The sequence below is a fragment of the Metopolophium dirhodum genome, chromosome 3, assembly GCF_019925205.1.
Source record: "Metopolophium dirhodum isolate CAU chromosome 3, ASM1992520v1, whole genome shotgun sequence".
NCBI lineage: Eukaryota > Metazoa > Arthropoda > Insecta > Hemiptera > Aphididae > Metopolophium > Metopolophium dirhodum.
The window spans coordinates 119,835-144,420 of NC_083562.1; the positions used below are offsets into that span (position 1 = coordinate 119,835).

General features: G+C 31.1%; 1 protein-coding gene and 1 long non-coding RNA gene across 4 annotated transcripts in view; both read right to left on the minus strand.

The window, feature by feature from the left end:
- Positions 1 to 1,899: 1,899 nt before the first annotated feature.
- Positions 1,900 to 4,976, minus strand: LOC132941508 (uncharacterized). Its single transcript, XR_009664170.1, has 2 exons — positions 4,658 to 4,976; positions 1,900 to 2,044 (listed from the first exon to the last, which is right to left on the minus strand). It is a non-coding gene; the product is annotated as an uncharacterized LOC132941508 (long non-coding RNA).
- Positions 4,977 to 7,010: 2,034 nt separating this feature from the next.
- The window catches only part of LOC132941480 (myogenesis-regulating glycosidase), a 93,497-nt gene continuing 75,921 nt past the window's right edge, over positions 7,011 to 24,586 (minus strand). For all 3 annotated transcript variants that reach the window (XM_061009560.1, XM_061009562.1, XM_061009561.1), the window contains 10 exons: positions 13,900 to 14,047; positions 13,668 to 13,805; positions 12,551 to 12,864; positions 11,535 to 11,751; positions 11,165 to 11,435; positions 10,691 to 10,881; positions 10,429 to 10,597; positions 10,033 to 10,344; positions 9,761 to 9,969; positions 7,011 to 8,871 (listed from right to left, as the gene is read on the minus strand). In XM_061009560.1, the coding sequence (XP_060865543.1) occupies positions 8,554 to 8,871; positions 9,761 to 9,969; positions 10,033 to 10,344; positions 10,429 to 10,597; positions 10,691 to 10,881; positions 11,165 to 11,435; positions 11,535 to 11,751; positions 12,551 to 12,864; positions 13,668 to 13,805; positions 13,900 to 14,047 (2,287 nt within the window). In that variant the 3' untranslated portion in view covers positions 7,011 to 8,553. The remainder of the gene's footprint in view (positions 8,872 to 9,760; positions 9,970 to 10,032; positions 10,345 to 10,428; positions 10,598 to 10,690; positions 10,882 to 11,164; positions 11,436 to 11,534; positions 11,752 to 12,550; positions 12,865 to 13,667; positions 13,806 to 13,899; positions 14,048 to 24,586) is intronic.

Genomic DNA, 24,586 nt, shown 5'->3' on the forward strand with positions numbered 1-24,586 from the left:
GCTATAATATATTATAATCTAACGTGTCCTGACTGACTGACTGATCAACATAGAGCCTAAACTATGATAGCTATAGACTTAAAATTTGTATAGTTGGTAGGTAGGTACCTTCGTATCAGCTTGTATAAGAGTTCACTAAGAAAGTGTGATATTTGCTTTTTAAAGAGGCGGTGCTTCAACGATGGGAATTGTTTTTGTTTATAAATGGTTGCCATTGGTTACTCGAGCAGATGAGGTAAAAGTATGCATACAATTACCTTAAAACAGGTATGAGAGTTGAATTTATGTTTGTAGCTCTTATACTCAAAATCTACTGTACCGATTTTGATCAAATTTCAAATTTATTGCTCTTGGAGATTTTAAGGAATGTTTAAGAAAGTGGTTTGATCTATATTTGAAAATATACCAAGAACTATAATCAATGCGCCACAGGTGAATTATCCACCTTGGTTAGGTTAGTTCACAAAACTAAGTATACCAACGTCGATTTGTCCGTGAACTGAGCTGGTAGGTACCTGGTACCTACAATAAAACCAAGATACATACCTACACAGCGCTATATTTTATATTTTTCATTTTTCATGGTTGAAGTCGGGGTATACATCTAGTTTATTTATTTATTTGTAAATTATCGTAGAGCATAAACTACAATGTTTAAAATTATTTAGCCATTTGTCTTCATAACAATCTATAAAAAAAACAACTTTCGATACATCAGAAATTAAATAACATAATAATTAATCAATAATCTATTCATTAGTCATGTCAATATATTTGACACGTGTGAAATAAGAGAAGGTTTATGCTGCTTGTTTTGTGTGTTGGCCTTTGATGGACGTTTTTTTTTTACTCACGTGCGTAAGTTATTGATTGATGATACATTTGTTTTTAACTTTAAAGGATCGACCCAATCGAAAAAAAATGATTTTAAGAAATACGCCGTCTTCGACTTGCAAGACAGCTGGTGTTTCATTAGTTATTTCGTTGTAAACGCCTTTTAAAATGTCTACCTATTCAACGAATACCAGCACTAACTGCAAGATGTGACCGTTTGAGTAGTGACACTATAACAATATATTATTGTTTTATAATTATATACAGTAAAAATTCATTAACGTGACATTTAGCTGTCAAAAAGTATTCCTAATATGTCTACATTAACATTATTTAATTATTATACCTGGGTTATGATATTGATATTTCAAAAACGTTATCACCTACCGTAGTACTGTTTACAGACAGTGACGGAACGCACTCGAAACTTTCAATTTTGATACGACAACAATCGCATATTAAAAAGATATTGCTGCGAGTAATAATACGATATATTATAACACTCGAATAATACAATTAGTGTAATAATACACGACACACTTATAATTATTATATTAAGATAAATATCGTTTTCGTCGACCAACTCGCAAAGTGCAAAGTTAAAATATGATTAGCTATGTTGTTCAGGAGTAAAAGGAGTTTACTATTGTTATTTTTACAATTTATTATACCTAATATCTTAGTGTTGTGTTAATTAAGCACGCATGATATGCATTTTTTAGTATTTTACAGAACAATCCCATAGGTATAATATATAATATATACCATGTGTCCACAAAAACAGAGTACTTACACAGAAAAAGTGAGGTTATTGTTACGCATATGAAAAATACAAGAGTTAAGAATTTCATGTTCATTTCTCTCATGTTAAACAGAATTCAATAATATGTATCGGATGCTGAATAAATAATAAGTTATATAAGTAACTAACTTTCAGCGAGAGTGTACTCTGTTTTCGTGGACATAAGGTACATTACATCATAATATTTTAATAGTAATAGTTAGGATGGGATTTTAATACACTAAGAATTGGTAAAAAATTTAAAAAAAAAAAAAATTCTAAAATTTAAAAAAAAATGTATTTAATTGTATTTCTCTTAGTTCTAAAAATAAAAACAATGATACTAAAAATATATTTTCGTTTTGTTTTTGAACTATGTATCAATGACAATTTTTAGGTTTATTATATTATATCTTCCGACTTCTTAATCTGAAATAATAATAAAAAATAATGATTTCCGCATTAATTAACGAAACTAACAGTAATCCACATTATAATACCTATATCATTATTATTTTTTTTCATTGGATTAAAGTTTTGACGACTGAGGTCATTAGCCTGAAAGGTTGGTAGAGTTGATACGGTAAGGTTTGAATGGTTAATACGGTTGTAAACACGTGTATGTGTGTTGTGTGGTAAAGGTTTTGCGCACTGCGAACCCGGATGGTCACCCATCCGGGAACTAGTGGTAGCGGCCGTTACCTGGGTACTCTCAGTCACGTTGCGTGACTGATAACAGCCAACGCGCTAAGCAAAGCCACAATATATTATTATCATGGATTTTATTACAACAATAATTGTTGTAATAAAATTATTATTTTGAAAAAAATAGAGCGTACAAAACAAATTGCAATTCTTATAAATAAAAAATGTGCCATTGGTATATAGTAGTATTTTATTTATAGAAGAAAGTTAAGAAAACACCAAAAGAACATTGTATTAAAATTCCAGCCTTAAGATTAAGTTGTGAACGTTAAATACCTAGAATATTAAAATTATTAATAAATACAAATCTTTTGACAACATTTAAATCTGACCGATGGTAGTAGGTACTTAAAAAACATTTTCTTTTGTTGCAGTTTCCACAAGTAAATTAGTAGGTTTTGGGTGCAATCATTTTAAGAAACATTCGAAATATTTTAGAATTTTAGTTTATTTTAACTCTATCGCCCTACCGCTCAATAATGTATACACATATCGACATTCCATATAGGTAAGGATATTATAATAAATTGCCAATATTCCAAAAATGTCTGCTCCGACTGCTATTTAATCGTCATTACAGTCGGCTACTCGGCTAGTATAAATTATGATAGGTGCAGGATACTATATAATATTACTGTGTATCATAAATTTGTACTTGAATGGAACGCGTTTTTAATAATTGAACAGTATGGAAATGTGTGTAAATGGGTATTTAGAAAACTATTATTATTCTAATACCGTCGTGGTGGGCAGGTACAAGCGTGATAACAGAAACGCGAGGTATATTATACGATACAACTTGATAATAATATAGTTATTAAGTGCATTCTACGTATAATACTAGAATATGCGTAGACTGTACATATTATTTATACAAAACCACGTAATATATTACACACACATAGCACGAATTTAATTACACTGAGTGGGGCATGGTTAAAAACTAAAAATTAAATACTCCTACTTTATAATATAATAATTCATGTTAGCAGTGTGCCAGTGTTCTCTGCGCACCGTGTGGCGCGCCGGTATGTTTAGGTATTATACTGTGTAGATAACCTGGTCGGTGGTCGCGTTAGGTTTGGTATGCAAAGTAAATATTGTAGTTTCTAGTCGTTTATTCTAGCCGTAGTATTTGTGTCTAAGTTACCTCCCACAGCTGTATAATATATAATCATCAATACGTAATATTTTGTTCTTTTCTGAGTACCTGATGTTTTTCAATTGAAGTTATTGAAAAAGTTATTTAAGTTGGTACTTCAAAATATAAACAGATGTATTATGAAATAGCAGATATAATTTTTAAAATTAACTATTTATTTTTTAGTTTATCATAAATTAATAAAATATAATATTATGCAAACAAAAACACAATCATTAAAATATTGTTGTTATGAAATATCTTCTAGGAATTTCTTACCGACATTACCACAACTACAAAGCACGTCGCTGAGAATCTGACACAGTTAATAAGATTATAAATTAATATTTTAATAAAATTGTTAGATTATTAACTTTTACTGAATATTTAAACAGTTATAACACTGTGTTAGTATTAGAGGGAGAGATGAGAGGGTATATTATAGATTAGAGAGGCATAAATTATTACGCATAGCGGTCGGGGACAAACATTAGGAGACACTCTGTGGCTATTGTTCATTAGCTAGGTGGTAGAGATGGATTGCAATATCCATTTGACGATAGCACGAGTGTGCACGCGGTAAAATAGGAATTAGGAATTATCATAAAAAAAATTATTATTATTTCTACTGTCGCTTTTATCATCCACGTCACGCGTTTTTAATACTTAATAGGCATGATATAGCAAGCAACCTATATCATTATATATTATGTATCTACACAACATTACGCGAACGAACGTTAACGATATAATACGGACAAAGCGTTAATACAGTATACACAGCAGCGATTATTTAATTTTACGGGCGAGTCGGTAATATATTAATATAGTAATATTATGATAGTTGTACTTCTAGTTTAATAAAATGCACCCAAAATTCGGAAGTCGAAATTACACGTTACGGTTGCAAATAATGTGGATATAACAGCCATCATTTATGTTCTCTCGCTTCGTATTATACAGCGTTCCGTTAATCCGCGGATAGCGTTTTGATATTATTATAATATTATAAGCCCAGTCTGTAAAACAATAACATAGTGCAGATATTGTTATTATTATTATTATTATTATCATCGTCATCGCACGCGATTTACATTTATCAGCATTTCCAAAACACATAGTGCGTCTCCCACAAAGGAATCGAAAACATTTCTTTAAGTATAATGATATGATATAATATAATATTATTTTACTACCTTATTAATTCTACTAATGTTTCGGACGCCTGCGCGCGATGATCGTCTTCTCGCGATGTATAATAACGCCAGTCCTGAAATTATTATTATATTCCTCCGACTTTTCAGCTGCGGCCCAAGGACGTCGGGCGAGGCGTCCTGCCGATCCATCGTGTACGACGATGACATATTATTTTTTATCACACCGTTTTATATTTTTCTGCTCCGTCACGTTTTGATCACGAGTCGCGGTACGATGATCAACGAAACGACGAAACACAGTACGACGAAAACGACGAGTTTGACGAATATTTCACCTGCAGCGATCATTTTGGTGTTACTGTTGAATGTTGATGATTATTGAAACCACAGTTTTTAATAATATTATATTATCATTACACACGGTTTCTAGCATTTGCAGCTGTGTAATGTGTTTACACAAAACAATAATAATATACGGCTTTCAACGTCGTGTGCATAATCTAATATTAACGAATTTTTTTTCTCCATACTATTCTTCTTTGCCGACTGGTTTATTCTGAATTCCTAAAAAACAGTCATTGAATAACTGAAAAAGTAGCATCTGACATCGAGATACCGTTGAGTTTACGAAAATTTACAAAACACGGTTCCACTATTTTAGAAACCACCAAAGATCGTAATAATAATAACAATAATAATATGGTCAAATTCAATCTGGACGGTCGAAATCACGAATTACGATTGTCACAAACTGTTATCAGGAAAAACTTTAAAACCAATTCAGTTATTGTCAGTTTTGTAGTCATGTTGATTAATTAATATTATAATTTCACCGATCGCATATTGTAATAGGATATTATAGTAATTATGTAACCTTTAAATTATGCGCGGAATGTTTACTACACACAAATAGTCTGGATACTTTTCATTTAAAACGGAAGACTGTTGATAACTCAAAGATTAATTAATTGGACTTTATAAAACCTTTATAAGATTTTTGGCAGAAGAAAATGTCCTTTTTATGCACTTAGTTATTGCTGGGAAAAATATGAATAGCCAAAGAATATTTTCATTAAGTATTATTGTTAACATTTTCGTAAAGGACAAACATAAATGTTATAAATTAAAATAGACATTGTGATCATTACCAACTATGTAAAATATTATGTTGTTTCTCAGCAGAATATAATTTATACATACATAAATAATTAAAGTTCAAACTACAAACAAACAAATAATTATTTATAACTTACAGGTAAATAATTTGCCACGACCCTAGTTTAACTTACCATAGCGCAGAGATTGTTTTTAATTAAATTTGAGAAATACTTTTGTCCAAAACGTTGTATATACAAATAAGAGAGAATTTGAATATTATTATTTAGAAACTGGCAAAACCCTATGATAGTGAATTTTGATTCGAGAATATCCCATGTTCATTTTGTATATTCTGTTTGATTCTAAGACAGGCAGAGAAGAATTCTGGTTATTTTTCGAGTTTTGCTTATTTAAAATATAATGTTAATAAGTTATTACTTATAGTATATTAATTATTAGTAAAGTAGTAATATATTTTATAAAAAGAATAATATAAAGAAATATTAATTTTCAGCTTTCTATAAACATAATACTATCCTAATCTTTGATCAATTGATAAACGTAATAAAAGCATTAAATGACTAACCTACAATGTTAAATCAAATAAATCGTAAAACATTTTTTTTATTATAATGTATGCTGTATCAAAAATATGCGTTGTGATATTTTAACGATTTCCTCTTTGGGTTAAACTGATGTTTTTATTTTAAATAATTTTTTAACGTTTAAACAGTCTGCTTTTACGAATTTTTTTCCTAATTAATTACACTTTTAGATTCTGGACGGGAAGAGAGGTAGCTATTTTCGGTTGTTTTTAAAATAATCGTTTTTATTTTCACAAAATACTTGATTTTAATTTTTTTGTTCCATGTTTATGTATACAAGTCATTAATAAATACGCTATATTATTATAATATCAAAAACTGCGTAATACATGGTCGTAAATATTACAATACTGTTAATTAATCTTAAGTCAACCTGTAAAGCAGTTGGTTGACGTTTAGGCGTTTAGCGTTGTTATTATCTAAAGTTGAACTACACGAATCTCCCACTTACTTAATTTAATGCAAGTACACGACACTCTCGTTTTACACACATAACACCATAAAACTTCATCGTCACCCAGATGATTTTTTTAAAATTTAAACCAAGTCTTAAAATCTACCAGTATACAGTATATTGGTTTTTTTTTATATATCTGGGTGAAGTATTGAAAAATACGCTTGTTTTTATAATGGTGTTACACCTATGTAATTAATAATCATGTAACTTAATAAAAGTACCTAACTAATAATGTAGGTTATAGACTATATTAGTAAAACGTATACACACATACAAGGCACAAAAAAATATTATTAATATTACTGACATAAAAAATATAATTATGATTCTGTTTGTGTAAATAATAATTGTTGGCTATATTATTCTATATCAATATTAAAACACCTAAAGCCTAAAACTGTGTGTTATGCATTAACTTAACAGAAAACGTACATACCACTTTATATAACACGACTTTGCAAGTATATTTTATTATTATAATAGTATTGGTACAATTATAGCGTTATAACGACTAAATCTATATGTCATTTTGTTTCATAGTAAGTACATACATGTATATATAAATATAAAACCCTCTTCTCGGAATAGATTTCATTATTTTTAATAATAATACAAAATAGATCATGAATATTTAATTTTTTTGCGTTTATTGGATCAAATGCATGTACAGTGTACACGATTTTTTTTATCCAAGATAAACATACATAAACTTAAACAATACCTATATAGATACCTACATGAAATATATATTATAATTTATAAGTATTCAATATCTAGATAGATTTATCTGATAGATTATTATAGGTTGCATGTTGTATCGAATATATTGTGATGTCAATAGCAGAGTCACTTAGTGACCATAAAATCTAAAACTATTTTCATTACGACGAATTTTGTAATAATTATTTATATTGTATTTTATTTAACAATCAAAATTATCATTAAATATTTTTGAATCATATTCAACATTTGTAGTAATTAATTAAAAATTATATCGTATAAATGTGACCTAACCTTACCAGAGGTACCTTCTACACGTTCATTATTGATGGATTAGGATTTAGAGTAGGTAAACTATTATAATATACGATAATGTCTTAAGAGGATGCCAGTGCACTATTTGTTTTCTTTCTCTGGCCCACGCGCAACATAGACAAAACGCATTTACGAAGAATCATTTTTTCTATGTTTTTAAGTTATCTTAGAGTAAAATCACCAATTATAAAAAAGATAGAGAATAATATTTTTAAAGGAAAGATATATCGATTTGTCGAAATATTGTACCAAAGCAATTTAATAATAATTTAAACTTATAACATTTATTGTTTATTTTGATAGTCGAATACAAAGTCAAATAACAATAAAATATAAAATCGATATGTCATTCCCTCAAAAATATTATTCTCTATCATATAAACATAGAAAAAATGCGTTAATGCGTTTTGTACATGTTGCACGTGGGCCAAAGAGAGAAAACAAATAGTGCGCTGACATCCTCTTAAGAGTGTGTAGTATAATTTAAAAAAAGTTTGTATGTAGTTATTCAGTTATCAAAATTACTGTCAAAGTTTATAATATTAAAAATGTATTATACTATAAACTAGAAAACAAAACATCACATTATGTATAGTAACTAAAAAACGCGATGCCGACAATTTTTGTCACACACAATATTATGATGCCCGTCTAAATATTCATAAAATCAGAATTTGAATAAACTCACAACTATTAAGGAAAAATGGATGTGAATATCATGGTGAATCCTCCTGTACATATCAAAACCTAGTGTTGTTTGGCATTTTGACGAAATACGCGATTTTGTCCAACGGTATCTTGTAGTTATGTATCCACCTGGACCCCTTTCTCAAGCTTCCCTCGATCCCATCCTTCCAAACACCGGCCGGCAGGTACACCTCGCGCTCTGTGGCTCCTGGTCGCAGAATGGGCGCCACGATGACTTCTTCGCCTATAGAGAACTCGTCTTTCACGATGTAGCATGTCGTGTCCGAAGGGTCCAACATCCACAGCGGCCTTATCAGCGGTACTGCGGTTTCCAGAGCTTCCTGAACGTACCGCTTCAGCAATGGATTAATCTGCGCACAAATCGAATGCACATAATATAATATTTTATGGTTAGCCACGCGATGATTAGTCTCATCGATTTAAGCTAAACCATAAACGTCTGGGATGGAAGGGGAAAGGGAAAATAGTCATTTGGAAACATAATAAGAACATGATTTACTGTAGCTATCTTCATACCTACATAATGTGTGATCGCACGACACGAGTACCTATTTCAATATATTATAATAATATATACACCAATATTTTACGACGCGCCCACAATCGAATTATTATCGTCGTCACCGTAAATATACTAATATTTATTCCTGAAGTTTGTGTACGTAATTGAATAAAATGTATGGCATAAGACCATAATAACGTTATAACGATATCGACGACGACGTTGGGGCTGATAGGATTACGGGCGTGCAGTGATCAAAAACTTTTGCAAGTGCGTACGTGTATAATACGCTTCTGGTTGTATCCATTAGCAGTGTGTGTTCAAATTGCAGTCATGAGACTCCGGTGAAATTGTAGATTATTGGCTGTTATCAACCGAAGTGGCAAGACTTTTATAACTAAGACGTGACTCCCGACGTGAAACTTTTCACAACGTTCTTTTTGAATTTGCCACTTTTATCATATTCACTCTTCTCTTAAGCTTCCACTATAAGACGTAGCGTGTATACATCGTGCGCAAATAATCGAATTTAATGTTTTGCACCAGTATTATGATAAAAACTTTAGAAACAAAGTGCTCGGTGGGGAGTTAAAATGACCGTAAAAAACAGCTATAAATGATTTAACTACCGAACAAAATGGATCTTGGCTTGATTTCAAAAAATACATTTTCCATAGCAGTTAGTTATATCGTAACGATGTTTGAAATGGAAATCTTCGGCAGTAAAAATAACTTACTGTTTGCTGTCGAAGAGACGTCAAGTTTTTCGTCAACTGGAGTACTTGCGGGTCACAATCGCTGGGCAGCCTCGCATACCTAATTACCGGTAAGAACGTAGCCAACTGCATCCATCTCATCACCAGTTCTCGACTCTCGTTATAGTTTTGTCCACGTTGCTTGCATTCCTTCAGCGATTGGGTCTCCAAGAGTTCTATCGACGGATTGTCTGAATAAAATGAAAATGAAATACGTGCGTGATATTACATGGTGGATGTAGAGGGCTCGTTACCTGGCGGAAGCAGTGCATGCAACGAAACGTTACCGACTTGAAAGTCTCCACCGACAGGCCCAGGCAACAGGAACGGATATCCGACTATTCCGTATGTGAGCATAGTCGGTATGATCACCTGAAGAGAGTCCCAAGTAGAGGCCAGTGACAATAATGACACGAAAATTGGAGCCGGTGGCCGACTGATGGCCGAAGAGACACCGAACACGTTTACGCTGTCCGAAACGGTCTGAGTGAAGAGCGATTTGTAGTAGTCCGGATTCGTTAGGTTCTCGGCGAACAGATAGTGGCGAGGTAAGTCGTAAGCGGATCCTGAGTTTAAAAAGTAAAGAAGAACCATTCACACGTGGTGCGTTATTAGATATTTGAAAATTTAGGTTCCACGTGTCTACTTACCCATGTCCAAGTAGAAAGCGTCAAATTGATATCTTTCTACGAGGTCTTTCAACTGCTGCTGTAACCATGGTCCGCAGTTTTTGTTAGTTATGTCCAACATTCCAGCACTTTGTACAGTTTTGTATCTGGTCAGGGCCGGCACGTCTCGTTCGTTTCCAATTTGTCTGACCTGGATAAGAACGGGTCAATATCACGATAGTTAAAATATTACTATTCATATCTAAATATTATAGCCACAAGTTATTTCACTCTTGGTGCTCACGAGAATACCCTCTCTGACGGCTTTTGCAAAATTTCTTGACTCAGTGCTGATGAACGGTTGTATGGTGACCACAATGCGGAAACCTCTCCTGTGGATTATGTTGATTGTCTCTTTCATGGTTGGAAATCTTTTTTGGTCCAGCGAAAAATCGCCCATTTCCGCTTGCCAAAATTCATTCAGCAACACGTGTCCTACAAATTACAACAGTACAACGAATGATATCTAATAACCGGAAATGTATGAACTAAAAAAATACTTGTTGAATAATATGATGCAAATAATCAAAGAAATTTGTTTTTTAGGTATTATTATCAAATTTTATTATAAAAAACAGGTATGTGGATGTCACTCTGCTGTTTAGTATGTTACAAATGGGTCACTGTATATTTGATTGTATTAAACTTGAATTCTATGATATAATACACACACGATTCCGGTTCTTAATGCATCACCACAAACGGGCAATGACTTTACCTTGTTTTATGAAACCCAGCGTGATGATGTCCTCGGTGTAGTTGACCATCGTGGACTCGTTGAGCAGTTCTTTCCTGGGCGGCGCCAGTTGCCAGACGGGCTCCGTGAGCAGCGAGTTTATGATCTCGGTGTCCGATGCCTTCAGCCCGTCCCACAACATTTTCTCGGAGAGGGCCGTGTGCAACGTCTTCATGTTTCGTGCCGAGCATATCGTGTAGTTCAGGACAGGCAGGTCAGCCGTCCGCCGGTAGGCGAAGTCGTCGTGGCTCGCCTGTACGGATATGATTATTCATAAATATTATTATTTCAAAACACGAAAACCGCCCGTTGTACTACATGCGCCTTTTCACCGGCGACACCCGACACGAACCTTTATGCACAGCCTGTTGTCGCGGCCGGCGTTTATGGACACGTGCAGTGGCGTGTTTGAGTGCACCGTGATCGCCACTCCTTTGGAGTTGATAAAGTACCGGCCAAGCACGCTGCCCCACCGATGCCTGCCGACGTGTCCGGTTATGAAAGGCGACATTTCCACCCTCCCCAACTGAACCGGCCATGCCATGCCCAACGTTCTCCCGCCCCCGTACCTGCATAATGCATCCAACACGTTTCCAATCACAGGGTTGATATTAAAATATATTTATCACAATATATATATATTATGCAGTAAAATTATGTCTTGTCGTAAAAATATTCGAATTAAGTTTATTTTATATACGCGGCGTTATAATATTGTGACTATTATTTTGATTGACGTACGTTTCCGCACATTTTCACGACCAAACGTTTGTATACAGTGTACACTGTATATAATGTAGTACGGTAGTAAGTTATTTGATGTGTTCTGGCAACACACAACGCAATAACTATTAACTGTACGCATTCTCGTCGATCGTCGCTTTTCGTATAATAACATTTTACAAATTTCATCGCAAAACGTGGTTACTGAACTGATGTTAACGTGCGTGTGGCGGTATGGGAGGGGGTCGGTTGGCTATAAAAGGTTTACGGGTGGTGGGCATATATCGTCGAGTATATATAACTATGCAATATGCATAAACGGATTTTCGGAAATGCACTTTGAGACTTCGGCGTGAAATAAAATTTACGTCTTCCCGGGGGTTGAGAGCCCACGACATTGTAGCGAGGGTTCACGCGTTCGGCGCGGTATCGATTGCCACGGTGGCGTACATAATAATATATTAACACACGGTGTGGAATTCTGCTGCAGCGCCATGACGCCATTATATATTATTGGGCAGGTACCTAGAGTCGTTATTATTATTATTACACCGACGTTCGCGTGCGTTGCTTTGTATACTATTTGCCGATAACCGGTCGCCACATTACGATATGATAATAATATTATAACGTTATTCGACTAACCAATGGCCGTATTGTTCACCGTCCTCGTAACAGTCTATGGGGTTGTATTTATCCGTCAGGCTGAACCACTCCACTGTGTAGCAGTTCAGGCCCTCCGGTCTTTCCTCGTGGGACAGATACAATCTGGCTTTTTGCATCCATTCGAAGCACTGCGCGTTTGGAGGCGTACGGTGCTCCGCCAGGCAATCGAAAGCCTTCTCCCTCTCCGCCAGGTCCACACCGAGGTAACCAAACGCTATCTCGTGCCCGTCGACACCGAATAATCGCAAGAAACGGTCGTCCTTGTTGAACCTCGTGTACTTAAAATATGCTTTCTGCGCATAACACACAAACAACACGTGACTATTTATTATATACGCGCAACACAAAATAATATTATTGTACATGCGACCGCGCACACTTCGTACATCGTATGTTAGTACATCGCCGTTGGAGGGTGGGCGAGTTTATGAAAATAATGAACTTGATTTAGGTAGTTGAAGATAAGATATGTTAAGATGAGTAAACGCTAATGACGTTTAAATAACAAATTATATATATATATAATTATATATAATATATATATTATGACTATATAGTATACAAGTTTTAAGATGATGTTAGAAAAATATATTAAGAATAATCTTCATTCGATAGAAAAAATATCAATTAAATGAACACTATTAGGTCACGCGTGGTTAGGCAATTGCATGTTTAGTGTTTAATAAATGATTGATTTATTTGTATTATCGTGAATATTACCGTCCCATGTACATAAAAAAAAAATATAAAATTATTATTTTTTAGTCTTAACTACAGATATAGATATCTATAAACACAATTTTTACTTTTGTATTTATCCAACTACATCTCTTTATGTTTTTTTAATTAACAGAATAAATATCTATGTCGTTACTTAATTAAATTAAATGTAATTTAAACTAGTTGAATTCATACTTATTAAGTAAATTAGAAAAATATTTATAGAGAACTATTTTAAAAACTATTATTTTTTAACTGTATATACAGTTAACGCTCTCCTTTGAATACACGTTGCCATCGTTACAGTATACTTTTATTTTGCAACTATTACCCAATACGAAGACTTTGATAATATCTACAATGATACTTTGCTCACCTGCAGCACGTGACGGTCGTAATAGACGTGAGCAAGTTTCAGCACGCAGACTATCACGATGAACAAAAATATAATAAATGCCCTCAGCTTGTAGTCGGCTTGCACTTCTTTGTTTTTTGACATTTTTTGTATATTCATCTGTGATACGATTTATGTTTATTATTTTTAAATATATTAATATATTCCATAAAATAAAATAAAAATATATAACAAAAATATTGTTAAAACTCACCAAAAGTTTTTCTCTCAGTAAACTCGATATTGAGTTGACACTTGTAAGTGAATTCACCGACATATCTGTGTCATCCAAAGTCCCGTACTTGTCCGAGTCCGATTGCGATGCTGTCGAGGATCTCCTAGTCACGTGAATTATCGGTGATCTAAATTCATTAAACATGTTTCTCGCTAAATTATATATATTTAAATATGTTTAATATTGTTATAACTGACATAAAAAATCTCAAATTGTAGTAATGAAATAAAGTTGTGTTACGGGTCAACACAAACAATGAATTAGGATAGAAGATGTATATAGTCTTATGGTGAAGCCAAAGTTAAATGAAAACTAATATTTATTACCTTTCAAAAATTGCAAGAATTAATTGCCACTGCGCGTTTTTTTTTTTTTTTTTGGTGAAGATTTATACAATTGTTTATGAAGTTAAGTTTGATTTATAATTAATTTAAAGCTAAAAATATGATAATTATTTTCTAGTTTTTCATCGAAGTAATTTATTTGATTTGTTCAGGATTTCCGTTTAAATTGTTTACAAATACCAAGCTTACATTATTATTGTATTCTCAAGCATAAAATTAAAATACTTCTTTTGTATACTTTTCAAATAAATACGCTATAGGTGTGTATTATAATTTATAACTGTAAGCTTAAAAAAAACCATAATATTATGAATGAAAATATCATATATACAATATACCTAATTAATTAAATTATTAAAACATTTACTAATGATTTAAATAATTCATAAAATAGTACATTTATATATTGTATTATAATTAAATGAATAGTACAATATTGTATAGCCATTAAATCTAATAATTATAGTGTAAGTATTATTCACCAAAAACTTGGATAAAAAAAAATTAAAATTTATGCATAAAAAACGTCCGTCCAACAAGACGTGCACTGATGTTTGAGCGTGTAAAAAAATACCTATTGCCTTTCACCTAGTGGGTTGTTTGTTTCGACATGACATCAGTTTTTATGGTTTATTTTCATTTGATATGGTATCTGTATTTAAATCACTAGATAAAAAAGGTAAAAATATTAAAAATAATAACGCACAAAAATGACCAGAAAATGTCTTCTATCAATTTGAATATATATGAATATAATGTTTATTTATGTGTGTCATTGCTATCAAAATAGGTTTGACCGCTCTAGGGTATAGGAAACGTTTCGATTACATATTAAAAACGAAACAAAACTACCTTTATTCGAATACCCAAAGCTTAGGGTCCCTATCTGTTGTGCTGTGGTCCTATTGTCCTTTATACGCCGACGTTTTTTTTCAAGTTTATTATTATATTATACAAGTCAACAAATTGTGATTTTCTTCTTTTTTTTTACTATCCTTCGTTCTCACAACGAGACATACGCGTAGCTACTCCACGACACACGACGCTGTCTGCCTTACTATCAAAATAAAATGCTCAACGTGTACCCGAATCATTTGTTCGCTTCCGTCTCTCGAGATATCGGCGACGCAACATGACACTATATTTTAATGTACCTACGCATATTATATTATGAACGTACTTATAACGATTTACCAACGCGCATGGTGTCGTCAGTGAAAATTTTAAATTAACACGTGATGTTAGTAATTATTCTAATTAATTTATTGTGACGGCGGAGAAACGCTTAATTAATTAACGAGTTTAACAGTATAATAATGTGGACTGGTCCGTTTGATGAATTTCAAAGTTCTCTGAAATTTATATTAAAGACTAAAGAGCTAAAGCAAGTTTTTAATTTTTACATGACCGATCGGTAAACTTAAATGTTACGTAAACGAGTCCTTAACTCGCATACTATTTCTGACCGTGCTTCAAAGGCGAAACAAACATAAAATAACTAATAACTATGTATATACTAAGTAAATGCACGTCCCTGTATTATTATTTTTATTTTTTTTATTAATATAAATATATATATAGATATATATATTATTACTTCTTTATAGACCCTCTTTATATACCTCTTTTAAAACATTATAACATTCATAACTCCATCTTCTGAATTATTTCTATAAATTATGCGTGATTGAATAGAATTTCTTCAATTGAAACCATTGTTGTTTGGTTTTTTTATTAACTTTACAGCAAGAACATTATTTTGTGAGACTAATTAGGCAACTAAAGGGGAAATGTATGCTAGCACGATTGCAATATAATATTTTATTGCTGGTCAGTATGGTTAAATACTTATTTTAAAAAGGAGAACAACAATGAAAATATCTTTACGATATTTCAATTTGTATCCCAATGGCGAAGTAATTTCATTATAACTGTATTAACTGTATTAGTTATTACTTATTGTAACACAATAAGAAATATTATATTATTATACAAAAATATTATTTGTAAATTAACGCATGTAACTGGTTTCAAACAAGTACATTTTTGGCATGAATATAATTTTTATTAAACATTAATTTGTTACGACCATAAACCACGAGAAATACTGAAAATGAATTTTTTTTTTATGTACTGTATAAAGATACATAATATCATATATTATACAATTATAATAATAATATATCAATTTTTATTTTATAAACAAAATTCACAAAACATTGTTGTTTAATACATTTTAAACCATTGTTTTAAAAGAAGAGTTTTGTATAAGTTTAGATAATATTATATCATAATATAGTTAAAGAATTAAATTTATAATTTATACTTTCAACATATTTTGTCACTTGAATCATAATTATTTCGTCAATAAACTTAAAAATAAACTTTATACAATATTATACTAACTACCTATATAGAATTTATATAACTCTTAGAACTACGATATTCACAATGTTAATTAATATAATTAATATTAATATTAATTAATTAAATACCTATAAAAATTAACTATTAAATGCTTAATATAAGTAACTATATTGCCTATACAATACGCCGTGTTACAAATCTTTTTTATATAAACATTATAATGCAGGTATGATGTAAATCACCGTCACAAAGTCACCTGGTGTTGTTGGTAACTCATCTCTCTAGAAGTCTAAATGTATTATATTATCTATTATTGTTATGAATTTGAAATCAATGATTAACTATCGAATTTAAAAGCGATTCTTATCTGGGCTCGGATACACAAAATAATGTTATATTGTTTTTTATACGTTAAACATAATATAAGGAATGTCTATGAAAAACAACTATTAATTTAAGGTCCACAAAAACCCAGTATACTCCGTGTCCATCTATACATTTCAGATTCTGAGCGGAGCGATGAATGTATTGATTTTACAATGATATGTGTTTTTTTTTTTTTTAATATTAAATATGTAAAAAAAATATAAATCTCGTCCTTTGTGTAATTCCTAGTTCAATTGGATACTATAATAAATATAATATAATATACCTAGCTATTTGAATTAAAACCGAAAATTGAACACTTTGAACGGTATCTTTCAATACTAATATTGTGATAATTATTATTTTTACAAAGTAGAATACGTTATAAAAAATTTAGCAGTTTACAGATGACAAAAAAATGTTTCAAACATAATATTATGCATTGTTAAAATGTAAAATTGTTATGAAAAACTAGTTTGACAAAAGTAAATGTAATTATATGTTTTACTTTATAAAAACATAAAACCCAAATATATGGCTGTATACGTCTTATATTTTTATCGTGAATTCGATAACAAAAAAAAAACGAACCCTTTTTAGAAAATAACCAAATGTATACAAATTACAGTTTTGTTTTAGTAGATATAAACATTTCTTAATATAACAACTCATGAAGTCTACTACAATCTAAATTTTGAAAAACCAGAGTGGTAACATGCAACAAGTTTTATTTAAAGTGGTCAAATTTAAAGCACATTCATCATTCCACAATATTTAATCACGTAAAATTTAACATATTTACTTAAACTTATTCGACAGTTCAAATATAGTTTTTTTTTTTTTTTATTGGGTAACCCGCGGCAACATAGGCCATTGGGTGTGGGGGAGGGCACTGTAGGTTTTTATATTGGGTAGGTTGGTACACGTGTGTGTTGTGTTTTGGCAGAATTTCTAATGGGGCACCCGTAGGTTTCTGCCGTGCCCCGGGTGGGGGGGATGGCGGCACTTGTTCTCCGGACACCGTGACTTGCACGGAGAAAAATGCCGCCCGGTGGTCGAGGATCGAACTCGGACCGGCTGTGCCGAATCCGTCGCGTTAGACCGCTCGGCCACCTCGTCCCCCTCAAATATAGTTTTATGAAATTGTTTGATCGTGCAAATAATGATGCACTTGAAGATGATAAAAAGTTTTTCGAATCTATAATAATATTCTGTTTATATGCTTTATATGCATAATCAATATAAATAAAAGTAAGACATACTATTCTAATGTAATAAAGAATTTTACTTCAAAATGAAACATAACATTTATGAATTAAAATGTATAACAATATGTCATTATGTTGTTCACCTAAATATTAACCTTGTACGTTTTATCGTATTTTATTCAAAAATGTATATGGATAGAAAAATTATCAAAAGATCAAAATTTATCAGAAATATAACATAATATTAACTACCTAGGTAGTTCAATTTAAAATCATCGGAATTATAATCAATCGAGTGCTGTTATCAAAGAAAGGTTGACGACCATCACGAATATATTTTTAATATAAAAAAACGTAAGTACTACACAATGCTTGGTGAATATAAAAAAAAATCTCACAAGTAAAGGTAATATGGAGAGCTGCGTTATTATAACATACGGTTCATTTACGAGTCGTAAAATGTAAAAAAATACCTACTTCAGATTTATATTTAGTTGATGGTAGTAATAGCACAACCACTCGTACAAAGTTAAAAACTAGGCCAACCAATGATACTTTATATTTTGTACGTTTACTATTTTTAAAATTATATATTTATTTGTTAGACAAAATACAAAATAAAAAAACACGGAAAATCCATTACTCGATTTTAGGTCACCTTCAGTGTATAGCTTAATGATATAACACAAGAATCAATATTTATAATGTTTATTTATACATACAATGTCAAATAAATGAAAAGTTATTCAAATTTGTGTGTCCCGGTTTTAATCCAGGACAAATATATCCCGATGTAACGAAGCAAGAGTTTCTAATCAAACATCGAACAGATTAATAGTGTAACGATGAAAATAATAATTGTTATTATTGTTGTTAATAATAATAGTACACTAAAATAGTTAATAAATAACCTGTTTTTAGTGTCTTACAATCAGTGATAGAAATGAAAACTTTTTAAAACGCAAACGAAAATCCTCGGTTTCGAAGGCACTAGTTGTTGCCGTGGTGTACGCGTAAATCATATTATGCATGTTTAATATAGGTACATATAATAATATAATATACATTATATTATGTAATTTAATACTACATAATATGTACTACATATTACCAGGATAATGAACCTCTTACTGGTTGTATGAGGCAAGCCAATCTAGACACCTCCTTCTCTTATTTTAATTGATTATGTTACTTCCTAATTACAAATTAGTTTCTCTTTTTTATCCTAAGTATATCGGTGGCCCTACATGTGTGTCCTCAGTGAGGCCCAGTATTTATATGTATATGGAATTAAATAAAATAAAAATAAATAAATAAATATAGTATATAGTATGTTATTAAATATTCATATTATGTATATTTTTTGCAAAATGTAAATAGCAATTACCTACTGTATTGTATTTTAATTGGGAATCCACCCATCATTTTAAACAAATGAAAATAATATAAAATAGTTTAATTTGATTCGAGTTTAGCGTGTTATCTCGTACCGTTTTACTTCGCGAGGTATATGTATGCAACACACGTTTCCACATTAAAACATGTTGTGTTTCTATAAGCAACGATCATTGATTTTCAGATAAACCGAGGTATCGTAGTATCTACTTCGTGTATATGCATAATTTATTTATTATAGTTCAGTGCAACGCAAACTGCAGTGATTGATAAACTTCTGCCATTTCCGGAAACTTTATGTCGGTCAACATCGTCGTCAACTTTGGCCTGCTTTCGTGTGTTTGTGTTTGCCGTTTTCAGTGCAAACGGTTTCGTCTGACTCTGCGGTAACCTTACATAAATAGAAAGAGTCGTAGAAACTTTATAAAAAAAAACCACTAGTCACTACGCAAAACAATTTTGCATGCATTTTACGATATTCCTCGCCATTAACGAACATTCTCGGGAATTCACTTCATGTTAATATCCAGGTAATAACCTTATTTTGGCTAGCAGCAGGATAATATTTACGGGCTTTTTGAACTTGCGTAGAAATAGTAAACAGTATCAAGGATAATAACAAAACAAGTATAAAAACGCTTAAAACTTTTACTTTCTTGATTTTTAATCAAGTAAGTATAGTAATTGAAATGAAAAAGTCTGAATTTTGAAAACTTCAAGAATTTGTGTTAAATAGGAAAATAATAAAAATGTAACTCAGTAATGATGAGTAGGTGGGTAATTTAGCTAGCTTTAATATAAAATATTAATGAGAGAGATTTCATATCACACCCAAGCGGTATAACCATTTGAATCCATAAAAACGTCGGCGTGAACAGTCCCAAAATTTCTATTTTTTAACTTTATTTCTTCTAAGCTATGATAGCTAGAAAGTTGGTCGATAACTCATAAAAAAATGAATTATCAAGTAGATGCTAAATGTGGATTATTTTATTTTTCACAGATAAAAAAAGAGTTATATTTCGCTAGATTTTCATTTAGTGAGGTAGATTTCCAAAACTGGAGAACGGATTTTGGTGTTTGGGGTCTTGTTAGATTCATATTGTCTAGGAGAAGTGCAGTGAAGATTTTCAGAACTTTATCTCCAACTGTTAATCCACTACAAAGCTGTAAAGCTGAAAAACATCAACAAATGCCCAATAAAATTTGTTTTAGTTTTTTTTAATGTTCTGTAGTGAATAATATTAAATATAAAATTAAATATAAAATAAAAATATAAATATAAAATTTACTAATAAATATAAAATTCTGAAAATCTTCACTGCACTTCTCCTAACCAATATGAATCTAATAAGACCCCAAACAACAAAATCCGCTCTCCGGTTTCGGAGATCCATCTCACTAAATGAAAACGAAAATGATTTTTTGTGGGGCTGTTCACACCGACATTTTTCATTGTTATACCGCTTAAGTATGATATCAGTTAATATATCTCTAAAAATTTAAAATCAAGAAAGTTTACATGCAGATTCCGGACTTGGCAATCGTTTTTTTTTAATTTTTAAATTGGTTTTCAAGAAGTTTATTTCAACAACATTTTATTAGTCGAAGGAATATGCAGTATGACTACAATTTTATAAAAAGTGATATTTTATTATTTATTCGTTTTAGAGGTTTTTTTGCTGTTACAAAAATTGATTTCTAACCGTCGGATATCAAACTTATGATACACAATTCATGATTAATAGTATTTTTACAAAGAGTACAATAATAAAATGATGATTGCTCATTGCTTTGCAGAGCTTGTAAAAATATCTATAACACATTATAGATATCTGATGTTCAAATTTTGACAAAATTTCCATTTTAAAACAAAACATAACGATTTTAGTCATTTTGTAGTACTTTAAAAATATTATTAGGGAATATTTATATTAAGGGAATTGACACTTTTTGTCATTACGTATATTATGATACTATAGACAATAATATTTTTAATTATTAGTGTAACCTGCTATATATCTAATATATGTAAGAATATATGAAATATGATTTAATGTCTTTACAAATATATATATAGGCTGACAAACTAGTTCCAGTCTCCACTCAGTTTATCGTACAAAAGACATATCTTGGAATTCGAATTAAACATGCATTACAGTGAAGAGTGAAGAGTGAACACACTACAACATTTACTGTACTCTATGACCAGGCACGCACCTAAAATACAAGATGTTTTTTTTTTTTGTCATATATTTTTGTTACAGTCTGTATTGTAAGAAACAAAAATGTAACAAAAATAAATGACAAAAAAAAATCAAAATGATAAACTATAATTTAAGTAAGAATTAATATTTATTTTTGTCAGTGTTTTTAACCATTTGGTAATTTATTATTGTATAATATATTTACAATAATAAATTATAATACAATAAAAATATTAAACAGTGTTTGTTTTTAAAATTATAATACGTAATTTGTTTTATTCATACTAAATCATATAACGGAGTTTTTGGAATGAATAAGTCCAATTTTAGTATGTAAACGAACTGTAAATGGAGTTGAACAATTACATAAATAAAATTGATTGCCATATTTTTAGAATTATTATAACAATAATATACCTAATATATTATCCTACCTAGTTTTCTACTTGTTCATAAAATATAAACAAATTGTTCGTCGTATTAAAATTTTTTCCTCTCTATTCAAATCCAATAATATTATGCCAGTACCTACCTACCATTACGTTATTATATAAAATTAAAATATTATTGCACGACTATCCCTGTTTATGTATAAACATCGTTGTTCCGCCGACTGCGACGACACAACAAGTTCTTGACCAAACACTCGCGGGCCGTCGTGATTGTTTAACTTCGATTTAATTAACTTTGAGCATTTTCGGCAAATTAAAATTCACGGTCTTCTTATCGCGTGGCACGCACCCCCGGACTGTCGCTGTTGTTATTATCATGAAATATTATATTATGTATGTACGAATATTATTTACGGTGAAAATGAGTGAAACGAGCGAATTGCGTGCGCCAACAATATAGGTAATAACTATGACGGCATGCCACAATGCGCGCATTGTAATAATATCGCGGATATGAATCTTTGGTGACACCACCAAGTGCCTACCTATGATTTTAGACAGGTTTATACCCTTACTATCGCATAACTAAGCAGGATCTCCCATAGTCCCATCTTCGAAAACTGGGCGTCGTTGTATATTTATTACTGGGGCGTATCTAGAGTTTAATTTCGGGGGAGGCTGGTAATCATCATAAACAATAATATCGTAGGGCTCAATTTGCAATATTATTGTTACTCCATTTTTTCGATTTCGGGATTATTTGTGATTAAAATTAAGAAAAAAACGCATCGTATGATAAATGCGTCATAACTCCAATTTTATTATTTTATCCTCCATGAAATTAATAGTTGGATCTCCGGTGCACAATGTAAATAATACGGTGTTGAAAAGTGAGTCTTGACTCGACGTCGAAAAATGAGTCGTAATTCGAATGGAATTTAATACGGGCAAAGTCCGCCAGTACCGCTAAGAAAGCCGATTCTTTAAATAATTTTGTGTAGCTGTACACGCATTAAAACTTTAGGAACGAATATAGTTTACTTTCCAAGCGGTTTTTTGGGATTTTATTTGTTTTGGAAATGTTAGTATTTTTATGCTAGACGTGTTGGTGGAATTATAATTTACCTATCTTAATAACTTTTTATGTTATTATTAATAGACCACGTAAAACTTAACTCTTGGTTTTACTTGGTTTATTAACAATACAAATATTATTGATACATTATTAATGCTGATATAATGTGATGAAAAGTTATGACTTTGTAGGTACTATATAGGTATTAAGGCCTTTTACTGTTTTTCAAATTTTTGTGTAAGTACCTACTAAGAAATTTCAGATCTATAAACTGTGATAAATTCAAAATGTGCTTACATGCTTAATTTGATGGTGCTTTAAAAAAATTCGCTCTAACTTAATTTGTAAGTTATGGTCAAAAAATAAATCTATCTGATCTAATTAAAGAATTACAACTTTTTGAAATGTTATAATTTTTATGTTCAACGTATTGGTAAATTCTGTTTGATAATAATAATATTAACATTTCTATAAAAAAATCACTTGGGAAGTAAATTGTATTCATTCCTAAAGCTTTAATGCGTATACCACTACACATAATTATTTAAAGAATCGGCCTTCTAAGAACTCCTGGTGGACATTGCCCGAATAAATGCAATAAGACAAAGACTCATAAATTCCATAATCAAATTAAGGAAGTGACCACACCGTAGTTGTTATTATTTTAAGAGCTAGATAAATTCGTATCTCTATATTAGCATTGTAATAAATTATAGAAATATGGCCTTTGCGAATTAGAGAATTAGGCCGACGAAATGGTCAAAACGGTTTTTTTCTGCTGTAAATTTATCATTTTGGACTTACGATATTCGAAAATTAATCCGACAATATGTAAAACATCAAGCTACAAAATATTGAAAAAAAATGTATTTATATACTCGTTTAGGCTGTTTAAAATAAAAAGTAAACAAAGGGCATCGTATATGGGAGTGAATGACACTTGCCCACCTTTTATTTGTTGTACTATATTAATTGTGTATTATTTCAGTAATACCATATTTTAATGTATTTTGGTATAAACTAATGTAAAATATTTACATATTTTGTTTAAAATTGTTTTGCTAATAATTTAGAATTATTTTATATGTACGATAAATTAAACTTATCAATCTATGGGCTTACTAAAATAATAATAATATCCAATAAAAAAAAAGTATAAAAACTATTTTTTTGTCACGCCTGCACCGAAAGTTTGGTTTTCGATAGCGGTTAAAGCGTTGGAAAGCGTTATTTTTCAATCCAGCGGTAAAGTGGAAATCCCAAAAAGTACCAGGTGGTTAAATGGAAATCCCCAAAAGTACTGAGCTCAGAT